The sequence below is a fragment of the Dreissena polymorpha genome, chromosome 4 (genome assembly GCF_020536995.1).
Source record: "Dreissena polymorpha isolate Duluth1 chromosome 4, UMN_Dpol_1.0, whole genome shotgun sequence".
NCBI classification, from domain to species: Eukaryota; Metazoa; Mollusca; class Bivalvia; order Myida; family Dreissenidae; genus Dreissena; species Dreissena polymorpha.
The window spans coordinates 38,084,309-38,096,981 of record NC_068358.1 but is presented as its reverse complement, the minus strand read 5'-3'; the positions used below and the strand labels follow the sequence as shown (position 1 = coordinate 38,096,981).

Below are 12,673 nucleotides of genomic sequence, written 5' to 3'. Positions count from 1 at the left end.
GCACAGGCTGGTATGGAGCTTCACTTGCAGCTTATGGCATAATGCCCATTTTAGCTAGACACGTCTCATTTTTTCATGTTTCCATTTGAATTTGGTGTGTTATTGGTTGCATTATTTTAATGCATCATGCACATAACAACTGTTCCAACAGCTCAAAGGTCAAGCTCACACTTATTATTCCTAAAGGAAGAAATTGGGTTGTTACCAAAATTATGGCCCTTGAAAATATTTCCTCCATTAAACATACTGATAATTTCTATATACAAGCATAAGTGTTTGTAACAAATATACCCATTGGATGCTTTTCAGCATAACTTTTCTCTGGCTTTTTTCCAGTTCATTCTTGTATCAACCATTGTGACGGGCCTGGATCTTGGAGGACCTGCATTTCCCCGCTGGTCAGCGATACTGGGTATCACACTACTGGTCCTCACTGTGCTTCCCATACCCTTGTTTGCATTCAGAAAGATCTGTACTCTACAGGGGTCATTTATACAGGTCAGTGGGATGATCCCAGTGAGCATGATTGAATTTAAGTGTGATCCTAATGAATGTGATGGAATGTTTGGGTGATCCTAGTGAGTGTGATGTAATGTTTGGGTGATCCTAGTGAGTGTGATGTTAAGTGTGTTTAATCCTAGTGAGTGTGATGTAATGTTTGGGCAATCCAGGTAAGTGTGATGTATTGTTTGAGTGATCCTAGTGAGTGTGATGTAATGCTTGATTGATCCTAGTGAGTGTGATGTAGTGTTTGGTTGATTCTAGTGAGTGTGATGTATTGTTTGAGTGATCCTAGTGAGTGTGATGTTAAGTGTGCGTATTCCTAGTGAGTGTGATGTAATGTTTGGGCAATCCGAGTAAGTGAGATGTAATGTGTGAGTGTGATGTTTTGTTGATTCTAGTGAGTGTCATGTAGTGTTTGGTTGATTCTAGTGAGTGTGATGTATTGTTTGAGTGATCTTAGTGAGTGTGATGTAATGTTTTAGTGATCCTAGTGAGAGTGATGTAACATGTGAGTGGTCCTAGTGTGATGTAATGTGTAGGTGATCATTGTGAGTGTGATGTAATGTTTTGTTGATTTGAGTGATTATGATTTAATTTGTTAGTGATTTAAGTGAGTGTGATGTAATGTTTGGTTGATTCTAGTGAGTGTGGTATAGTGTGGTTGATTCTAGTGAGTGTGGTTTGTGGGTGATCCTAGTCAGTGTGATGTGTGGGTGATCCTAGTCAGTGTGTACAATTATTGAGTGATCCTAGTGAGTGTGATGTATGTTTGTTTGATTCTGTAATGTGGGATTTATACTAGTGAGTTTGATGTAATATGTAAGTGATACTTGTGAGTTTGATGTAAAGTGTTTGTGATCCTAGTGAATGTGATGTTATGTGTTGTTGATTCTAGTGAGTTTGATGTTATGTGTGGGTGATGCTTGTGAGTGTGATTTAATGTGTGGACGATGCTAGTGGGTGTGATGTAAGGTGTGGGTGATCTCAGTGACTGTGGTGTTATATGTGAGTGTTACTTGTAAGTGTTATGCAATGATTTGTTGATTGTAGTGTGTGTGATGTTATGTGTGGGTGATTTAAGTGAGTATGATGTAATGTTTGGCAGACTTTAGGATTTTAGTGAGTTTGATGTTATGTGTGGGTGATGCTTATGAGTGTGGTGTACCGTAATTACTCTATGTTTTCGGACACTCTAAGTTTTCGGACACCCCTTTTTTAAGGAAAAATAATTATTTTTCATGACTCTTAATTTTCGGACACACGAGTTTTCGTCCATATTTTACAGCGCCTTTTTACCAAATTTCGGCCCTGTTTTCGATATCTAATGACTCTTTGATCATGGGGTTTTTCAACCAGATTAATATCATAAAACATGGCAGGTGCATGCCTGAGGGCAACGGACCGTTACATTTGCGCTATTGGGTAAATTACCATGTAAACCGGTATTAAACAATGGTTTCGCCCGATAGCATAAGCGTTATAATGACAATTACCAGGGGTAGTGCCAATTAACAGTTCAATTATCTACCGCAATGGCACTACCCCTTCTCAGTAAAATAACTGTGACAAATACTAAACGCTTCAAAGTGTGATGCACCATATTGCAAGTTTTACGAACAATGGAAGGTGTGAGACAACAACTATCGGAAATGAGCAAACAAAGAATTCATAGTTTGCTTTTTTTGTGTGTTAATTACAGGTTCATACTAGCGAGTATCGGTACATCACATGCTCATCTTTGAACTCGTTGGTCAAATTACAACCTTGTAGTTACTTTCTGTCAAATAAATTTAACATTTTAAAGTATTTAAAATGCAGTGCAAACATATATAACTGTAATTTATACTATATGACATGGTATTTTACCAGTGCGTGCTATTACCAGTAGTCGTTGATACAATTGACGCTATTTTCGGACACTTCAATTTTCTACTCTAAGTTTTCGGACACCTGTATTTTGTGAATATATTTCTTATCTAAGTTTTCGGACACGAAAAAAATTAATTATTTTTAAGTGTCCGAAAACATAGAGTAATTACGGTAATGTGAATGTGTTCTAGTGAGTGTTAATGAACATGTGTGTGATCCTAGTGAGTGTGATGTAATGTATGTGTGATCCTAGTGAGTGTGATGTAATGTGTGTGTGATCCTAGTGAGTGTGATGTAATGTTTGTGTGAGTGTGATGTAATGTTTGGGTGATCCTAGTGAGTGTGATGTAATGTGTGAGTGATCCTAGTTAGTGTGATGTAATGTGTGAGTGATTGCAGTGAGTGTGATGTAATTTTGGGGTGATCCTAGTGAGTATGACGTAATTTTTGGGTGATGCTAGTAAGTGTCATGTAATTTTTGGGTGATCCTAGTGAGTGCTTTATTGTGCTTTAGCCAGCAAGGGGTGTAGTATAAAACATGGGGAATAAATTAAGTGTGTTTGTTTCCGCCTTTTATTGACCTTCCTACAAGATTCTCTCTATTCAGCTTACAAATCAATCTGTCAATGAATTTTGATTTTCATGCATCTGTTTTCAGCGAGTCAAGGAGGCGTGTTTGTCGACCAACAACTGGGGACCAGCACTTTATAAAGCACTGGAAGCAGGTGGAATACTACCCTGCGGTCAACACACACACTCTTTCTGTAGACATCGAGCAAAGCCCTGTTCACGCAGTCGCCGACCGTGTTGACTTTACAACATCAGATGCGCGGTTACACAAGCTGTCTGAGGCCAGTCTTCTCAGGCACAATCGACAGATGTCGCCCAAGAGGCCACAGGAATTGCGCCAGAAGGCCATCCTGAATCACTGCCTACAGCAACCCTCAATGTCATGATTCCAACTGGTAAGTATTATCTGATAATTTTTCATAGCGTAATACATACCCATAGCGTAATACATACCCAACTCATTGTTTTGCTATTGATCATAAAAGTATGTCTAAGGCCATACGTGGCCTGAGTCAAGTAGGGCAGCTGCCAATTACTGGTGTAAGCATATGAGCTTAGAACTGGACCAAAGCTAGCTTACTCAGGAAAATTTCTATTCAAATTAAATGACTGCCATGGTATAACTAAAATACTTTTGAAATGTCACTACAAGTGGAATTTTATCCTTATTACTAAGATAGATTTGGATGCAAGTTTTAACAAATAAATAATTTGTATGACATACCAAATGCAGCGTTATACTTGAATAGATTTGGTTTACAAATTTCAGGTTCCATAGATCAGATAAAACCCCGTCTGTCCCTCCAAGACCATGGGTCCTCTGATGTCCTAATCGTCAGAAGAAAGAAATCCGCTACAAATTGCCGTGACATGGCTACACAGACAGATGTACGAAGCTATACACAGGCCTTGAAACTAGGGGTAAGCCTTCACCATTGTATTATGCCTTAGAGCGAGCCTTGAAACTAGGGGTAAGCCTTTACCATGGTATTATGCCTTAATACACAGGCCTTGCAATTAGGGGTAAGCCTTCCCATGGTATTATGCCTTAGAGACAGGCCTTGAAACTAGGGGTAAGCCTTCACCAGGGTAATATGCCTTAGTACACAGGCCTTGAAATTAGGGGTAAGCCTTCCCATGGTATTATGCCTTAGTACACAGGCCTTGAAACTAGGGGTAAGCCTTCACCATGGTAATATGCCTTAGTACACAGGCCTTGCAATTAGGGGTAGACCTTCACCATGCTATTATGCCTTAGTACACAGGCCTTGAAGCTAGGGATAAGCCTTCACCATGATAATATGCCTTAGAGACTAGCCTTGAAACTAGGGGTAAACCTTCACCATGGTATATGCCTTAGAGACAGAATTTGAAATGAGGGGTAAGCCTTGGTATTATGCCTGAAGAGACAGGCCTTGAAACTGGGGGTAAACCTTCAACATGGTACTATGCCTTAAAGACAGGCCTTGAAACTAGGGGTAAACCTTCACCATGGTAATATGCCTTGAGACAGGCCTTGAAACTGGGGGTAAGCCTTCACCATGGTTATATGCCATAGAGACTAGCCTTGAAACTAGGGGTAAACCTTCATCATGGTTATATGCTTAGAGACAGAACTTAAAACGAGGGGTAAGCCTTCATCATGGTATTATGCCTTAAGAGACAGGTCTTGAAACTGGGAGTAAACCTTCAGCATGGTACTATGCCTCAGAGACAGGCCTTGAAACTAGGGGGAAGCCTTCATCATGGTAGTATGCCTTAGAGACTAGCCTTGAAACTAGGGGTAAGCCTACACCATGGTAATATGCCTTAGAGACAGACCTTGAAACCAGGGGTAAGCCTTCGTCATGGTATTATGCCTGAAGAGACAGGCCTTGAAACTGGGGATAAACCTTCACCATGGTAATATGCCTAAGAGACAGAACTTGAAATTAGGGGTAAGCCTTCGTCATGGTACTATGCCTGAAGAGACTAGCCTTGAAACTAGGGGTAAACCTTTACCATGGTAATATGCCTTAGAGACAGAACTTAAAACGAGGAGTAAGCCTTTGTCATGGAAATATGCCTGGAGACAAGCCTTGAAACTAGGGGTAAACCTTCACCATCATATTATGCCTTAAGAGGCAGGCCTTGAAACTGGGGGTAAACCTTCACCATGATAATATGCCTTAAGAGAAAGGCCTTGAAACTAGGGTAAACCTTCAACGTGTTGCTATGCCTTAGAGACAGGCCTTGAAACTAGGGGTAAACCTTCACCATCATATTATGCCTTAAAAGACAAGCCTTGAAACTGGGGGTAAACCTTCACCATGCTATTATGGCTTATAGAGACATGAACAGGCCTTGAAACTGGGGGTAAACCTTCCAACATGGTACTATGCCTTAGAGACAGGCCTTGAAACTAGGGGTAAGCCTTCACCATGGTATTATGCCTTAGAGACATGAATAAATTATTTTTTAGCGTTTGCATGGCTTATTTGTAATATATAACAATTTAATGATAGGTCTTAAGTCTGTTGTAAGAAAAGAAGCTTGAGTTTTTATACTGCAAATAAAATTTCTTTGCTTACATCATATAAGTAGAATAAATTTGTGGAGATACATTAAATATTTCATTAAAATTTTGAGTCAGTTAATCACAATGATGGAAATTTTATGTTTATATATAAGGTGTAAAGTGTTATTTTGGACCTAAGTCTGTTATCCTTAAGAAAAAATAAGATATAGGGACCATTTCAAGTGTTCATTCTTTTGTAATTTGTTTCAAAATTTCTGAATAACTGAGTTAATTTGTATTTTAGGTTTGTGCTCATGCATGTGTGTATGTGTGAGTTTAAAAAAATGCAATTGCAATAAACAATCTTGTTTATTGCAGAGTGTGAAAAGTCTACAGGAAATGAAGATATCAACTGGGCCAGAAGTGGACATAAGGAGCAAAAATCTGGGATGCATTTTACATGTAGAGGTCACCAAGTTTTGAGAATCAAAATCAGAAAACAGTATGTTTTGAAAGAATTTATATCTCGTCTGGACAATGATCACTCCACCCACCTCATCATGTGGCTTAACAGTAAAAAAACATAGACAAGCTAACACCAAAGTGGCTTCTTTGCCTTTAGATTGCCTATAGATTACACGATATTCTGGATTCTTTTTATGGACTTTGTTCACCCTCTTTTACGGCCTATAACACTGGAACATGGGTTTGTGTTCTTTAATTTTTATGCAAATGCAAAAAAATATAAGTTTATAAAGAACGTTAGCTTTATCTATAATGGGTATTTCAGTACATATAAAGAACGTTAGCTTTATCTATAATGGGTATTTCGGTATAAAGAACGTTAGCTTTATCTATAATGGGTATTTCAGTACATTATAAAGAATGTTAGCTTTATCTATAATGGGTATTTCAGTACATTATAAAGAATGTTAGCTTTATCTATAATGGTTATTTATAAAGAACGTTAGCTTTATCTATAATGGGTATTTATAAAGAACGTTAGCTTTATCTATAATGGGTATTTATAAAGAACGTTAGCTTTATCTATAATGGGTATTTATAAAGAACGTTAGCTTTATCTATAATGGGTATTTATAAAGAACGTTAGCTTTATCTATAATGGGTATTTATAAAGAACGTTAGCTTTATCTATAATGGGTATTTCAGTACATTAGACACACTCTCAAGTGTTTGTGCGCTTAACGCAAATCTAACTAAATCAAACCTGTAGCTTAACCTGTAATGGTGGTATTAGTAATAAATTAAGACTTCTAAACTGGTATTTACCATACATGACATGAAATAGCGCTCTATGACAGGGTTTTCGGTTAAGTTTAACAGGCTTAATTAAGAAAACCCTCATGTTAATAGGTATAAAAGTGATATTAACAATATTGAAAATTGTTTATGAGACATTTATCAAGTGCTAAACAACAAAATCAGTTTGGTCATTTTCTGATATAAATAAGCATTCTATGCACGGGATTGTGGTCAGGCTACTTAATAAAACTACCAGTATGAGCCGCACCTTCAGGTACCAAAGTCCTGAAGTTACCGAGTGTATTGGTGATATCAGTAATAAACAACTCTTCTATGATGGCATTTATCAATACATGTTTATTAAAATAGTAACATAAAATTCTCTCACTTGTTTCTGACACAAAAATGTATAGATAAAATTTTATACTACTTCTGATACAGACATGTGAATACGACCTTTTTTCACTCAAAACTTACAATACCTTTGGGTTATTACAATTAGTGTCTTTACATCTTTAAACTGGATAATAGAGTAATCTATTGTATCAAATACTTAATAGTAAATCATGCACAAATATATTTTTTTTAAATGTATGTCTTATTGATTATGTCATCCAAACACAGCTTCTACTTATATGAGAAATGATTATGTACTGAAAATGTACTTATATAGAATATTAAGTGAGTTTGGTATAAAGATCAAGTTTATCATGCAAGGCTTAAAACCAGGGGAGCGTGAGGGTTGCCGAGCGCTATCATGGTTCGAGCTGAGCATGATAAACTTGATCTTTATCCAAAACTCACATAATATTCTATTTATCCTATTATTTCCTCCCTTTTCCTTAATAATTATAAAATTTTGTATTTTTTACAATTTTGTTCTTCCTTAGTTGACAAAAACAGATTCTCAATTTTTTGGAAAACCCCCATGTGTAATCTAAAATCTTAGTTTGAAGCTAAAGTTTATACGATCATTGTTATCTATAACTATCAATTTTCATCCAGTAATAGGATAAAACTGTATTTATTGATACAAACATGCATTTGGTATTTTCATACATTTCACCTGTTCAGTATTTTCATACATTTCACCTGTTCAGATTACATTTTGTATTTTCATACATTTCACCTGTTCAGATTACATTTGAGCCGCACTCTGGGAACAAATGGGCTTTATACATGTGTGTTAAGTTTCTTCCTAGATTAGTCGGTGAGGTCCACACAGGCTAATCAGGAACTGCACTTTCCGCTTTTATGGTATATTTTGTTTCAACGAAGCCTTTATTTAGTGTAAATCCAGTATAAGCGGAAAGTGTCGTCCCTGATTAGCCGATGCAGACTTCAAAGGCAAATAATGGAGGACATTTAAGCACATGGATTACACCCTCTTTTTCCAGATTGTTGCTCAATTGGATGTTTCATTGAATTCTGTCTTGCAACATAAATAAATTTAGGCAATTTTCCTGTTCATTGATATATAAAAAAAACGTATTTCATTCATACATGTTAAGTAGAAAATGTAATATGTTATGTTTAACTTGTTATGCAAAATTTGGTACAATGTTAATTATGGTATACCTATGGTTACAATTGGGATGTTTGTATGCAGCTTCTTAGGCTGCATTTATGTTATTTATTATATCCATGTTGATCTCATGGCTTGTTTTCTCAAATTATATACATATTGATCCAAGTTGTATAAACAAGTTATTTTGACAAAAAAACAGCCTTTAAGGTATATACATGCCCCTTATAGTTACATATGCATTACTATTTGATTTTATCGCATATTGATGAGTATCATGTAGTTCAACTAGTAAAACATTCAATGTCAATGTCACATTGTAGTTTTCCTCATTTTAAAGTGTGCATCTTGTTATCAAAATTGAAATGTAGCATGAGACTATTCCATACACCTGTGATTGAAATTTTTATAAAAATGTTACAGATTGTTACACACTCAGTTATTTATTTCACCCCCCCCCCCCCCAACACAGAGGACATAGTTATGCTCCAAACTATGTCTATGTACATTCTAGTAGTGATTGACCTGTCCATCCTTCAGTCTGTGATTTATGTTAAATACAATATTTTATTACTTACCACACAACATATAACGCACCACACAACATATAACGCATAGTATGTGTATCTCTAGGTTTAATGCTATAATCATGCATGTTATACATTTGTACAATGCTAGTTTTCTGGTCTAGCAATCTTTTTTTCCTGCATGTCCCTTTGGTCACATTATTATATAGCAAAGTTCATTTGAAACTTCAATAAAGAACACAATGTTTACAGGGAAACTAGTTTTAATAATAACAGAAACACTTGTTTTAATGAAAATACTTAAAATGGTTACTGGTTATAGTAGAGCTGAGAAGCAAGTCACATTTTTGCTGTAAACAAACTCACACAAGCTGAAAATGCAAATGCAGCATTTTTCAACACAGTTGGTACAAAACTATGCAATTGTTAAATGCATAGCATGGTCATAAACAAATTATGCAAATACGTAATGGTTAACATTGGATTAAGTTTAATTAATATTAGAGGGCAAATAAAGAATAAGTCAATAGTGAATATCATGTAAGTACTATGTTATCGAATGATTAACTAAACAGTAGCAAATGTTAAGTACATGTAATACATTTTAGCTGATTCTAATAGTCTTTAAACATTTACTATGTTCCAACATTTTGTTTCTATATATACTCCCAAATGGGTACATGGCAGTTAGGCAAGTCGATTGGTACATTTGATACATTTTTGTTTGCACTACTACTAGCACCAACCTTATCAAGCTTTGTGCCATTGTCACAACCCATGCTCACTCAAATACACTATGCTTCTTCAACAAACACTATATACTAAACAATATTATTTATGTAGAATTCTACAAATATTTTGTTCGATGTTGTTTTAAGGGTGAAACACTCCTTCAGGAGTGATTTTGATTTGTTGTCGTTGAAAAAAACAAGACTATGCAGTTGATGTCTTTGCATTTTTTTATATAAACTAGCAAAAACGTTTAATCAACATTGAACATTTTTATGGCCTATTACAAAAATCAGTAACATCAAAACCTCCTCCAAAGAAAAATAACATTTATACATGATAAAAAATCTGCAAAATATCCAGCTATTGATTCTGACTTGAAGATATGGCTACTGTATACAGACATTGAACATACAACATATTATTTATTAACTCTGTTTAATAATACAAACACTCACACATTATATTGACCTCCCAAAATTGTATAAATATCTAAAGCTTATGTTTCTACCTTAAATTTACCTTAAGGTGCCATTTTGACGGCTAATGCCAAAAATAGCATCTTTTAATAAGTATGAAATGATACCTTATGCAAATATAGACATTTTCTTGATTCTCAGTTAATAAAAGTTGGTTAATATTCAAAGAATAATAAAAAACATCAAATAAATAGAAAAAAATTTGTGTTTGTCAGAAACACAATGCCCCCTATTGCGCCACTTTGAAATAAAATTTCAATATATCATTTGGCAGGTTTAGAGATTATCTCCCTTTTAAGCTTATTACTTCCCTTGGATTGTATTTTTTACTTTTAACCTTGAAGAATGACCTTGACCTTTCACCACTCAAAATGTGCAGCTTCATAAGATACGCATGCATGCCAAATATCAAGTTGCTATCTTCAATATTGCAAAAGTTATGGCCAATATTAAAGTTTTCAGACCGACAGACGGACGGACAGACAGATGGACAGACTGACGGACAGTTCAACTGCTATATGCCACCCTATCGGGGGCATAAAAAATTGCTCTAAGGGAAATACCATAAAGCATTTTTCTTAGAAAACAAATAAAATATAAAAGTTTTTCACTCACTGATGTTGCTGAAAGCCTGGGAAAATTGCTTTCAACACTTTTAATTTTGAGCATTTAATCTATATGAGTTTTACAGAGAATAAATAACAAATCCTGAATATATGTTGTAGTCACTAAAAATGCAAAAAGATCTTTAACTACAGTATGTGGCTCAACTAACTCAATTATGACAGACATGGTCATGTTTCATATCCAATTTTAATTCAATTAATATGCTTTTACATAATTATGAAATATTTTCAACAAATTAAAACAGCAAGTGTCAAACATGCACCACGCTCGATCAAACGAAGAAAATATTGATTATCAATAGCAACCATTCCCGTGAAATTGCAGTACATCAAAGTAAAATTGAAGCACATAAAGTAATTGGTATAACTAAATTATATTTTACACAAAGTTTATTTTACATTATTTTAGTTATTGTATACTAATTGTTCTTTATTGCAGAGAACATGCAATGTGATGCATAACTTTTTTAATATTGGAAGTATTTTTTTCCGAGATAAATACACCGCTATCAAGGAAAAATAAACAATAATGCGACTTCTGTGCTCATCTTAGAAATAACATTTCCATTGTTTCATTGAAAAAGTAATGCCTTTATTTTTCTGATTACCTTAATTGTTATTATTGGTTGGGCATCTTTTCCTCAAACCAATATAATCAATAAGCATATTCACAGCTATAGTTTTACATGCAGCGATACATATAAATAGCTGCCAGGACATAACAAACCTCCACCATGGAAAATGGTGCGGTTCCCTAACTGGCAATACTGGTTAAAACCAGATTTGTCAATTTTCATCAGTAACCTGTTTCTTTTCATCCACAATTTAAACCCTTACCACATTTTAAACAACAAACTACCTGGATTAAATCTGATGCCATTTCTAAGATCCATATTCATCAAATTTATATGGATCTTGGAAATGGCATTGGTATTTAAGATTTCATTGTGAAAGACCTTTGGAGCTGAAGCACCTTTCAAGGTTAACCTCCAATTCAAATCACTTTTTAAGGTCTCTGCAAACCCTGTTTATGATAATAATATTTTTTCTTCTGGATTTTGGTCAACCACAGGGAGTTGGAAGGGAATAAGGGCTTGATCCTGATGCAGAGATGCTAAATATTCATTGCGATGTTCTTCTTTTCGAGGTCCCCATTTTGGTGACGGCTTTTTCAGCTTGTTGATGCGCTGAAACAGTATCAGCATTTAAATATTGTTGTAACGTAAACAGGCATTGTTCAATGTTCCCCCAAGTGTCATGCATGTTATCAACTTTTACTATAAGAAAGTCTCCCATAATGTTAACCATATAATTGCTCTTGACCATTAGAAAGACTCGCAAAGTGTCAACCATATAATCACTAAGAAAGTATTCATAATTGTCAACCACATAATCACCCTTTACTGTTTGAAAGTATTCCCAAGTGTCAATAAAATAATAATCATTTATCATCAAAGTCTCCCCATGTCTAACCATGTTATCATCTTTTGCTGTAAGAAAGTCTTCCCAAGTGTCAAGCATATGAGCCGTTTTCTGGGTAACTGGGCACAATGCATATGCATGTCATCCCAGATACGCCTGTGCAGTCTGCACAGCCTGATCAGGGACAACACATTTTCCGCTTTTATGTGGCATTTTTTGGTTAGTAAGAAGTCATTTTGAAACAAAATTCAGGGTTAGACAGCAAGTGTCGGCCTTCATTTGCCTGTGCAGAATGCACAGGCTAATCTGGGACTACACTTTAGACACATGCATTGAGCCCACATTTCACAAAACAAGGCTCATATTAACACCCTCTATTACTTCGTCTCCACACCTACAGTATGATACAACATCCTATACAATATACCTCCCCTATGGTCCCCTCCTCCCTATATATGGCGTAGATCATGTAGGCAGGGATGGGGATGATAGATATGGAGCCCAGGCACCAGCCTAGCGTGATTGCCCACTGAGGATACGCCTTCTTGCCGTATGACACAGGGCCCAAGGTGGCTACGCTGAACACCCAGATAAACTGGAAAACGGGGGTACAGAAATAGTGAAATACTAGTATCTCATTATTTTGAGATAAGAGACAATAA

The 12,673-nt window shown here is 35.7% G+C and overlaps 2 protein-coding genes and 1 long non-coding RNA gene across 9 annotated transcripts in view; 2 read left to right on the top strand and 1 right to left on the bottom strand.

Moving 5' to 3' along the window:
- The window catches only part of LOC127880014 (uncharacterized), an 84,952-nt gene extending 81,622 nt beyond the window's left edge, over positions 1-3,330 (top strand). The window contains exons 24-25 of the mRNA XM_052427216.1: positions 337-498; positions 3,032-3,330. Of these exons, the coding sequence (XP_052283176.1) occupies positions 337-498; positions 3,032-3,184 (315 nt within the window). The 3' untranslated portion in view covers positions 3,185-3,330. The remainder of the gene's footprint in view (positions 1-336; positions 499-3,031) is intronic.
- Positions 3,331-3,717: 387 nt separating this feature from the next.
- LOC127880018 (uncharacterized) lies at positions 3,718-8,655 on the top strand. Its single transcript, XR_008049384.1, has 2 exons — positions 3,718-3,864; positions 5,819-8,655. It is a non-coding gene; the product is annotated as an uncharacterized LOC127880018 (long non-coding RNA).
- Positions 8,656-8,846: 191 nt separating this feature from the next.
- The window catches only part of LOC127880016 (sodium- and chloride-dependent glycine transporter 1-like), a 33,295-nt gene continuing 29,468 nt past the window's right edge, over positions 8,847-12,673 (bottom strand). For all 7 annotated transcript variants that reach the window (XM_052427218.1, XM_052427220.1, XM_052427223.1 and 4 more), the window contains 2 exons: positions 12,439-12,606; positions 8,847-11,776 (listed from right to left, as the gene is read on the bottom strand). In XM_052427218.1, coding sequence (XP_052283178.1) covers positions 11,618-11,776; positions 12,439-12,606 — 327 coding nt within the window. In that variant the 3' untranslated portion in view covers positions 8,847-11,617. The remainder of the gene's footprint in view (positions 11,777-12,438; positions 12,607-12,673) is intronic.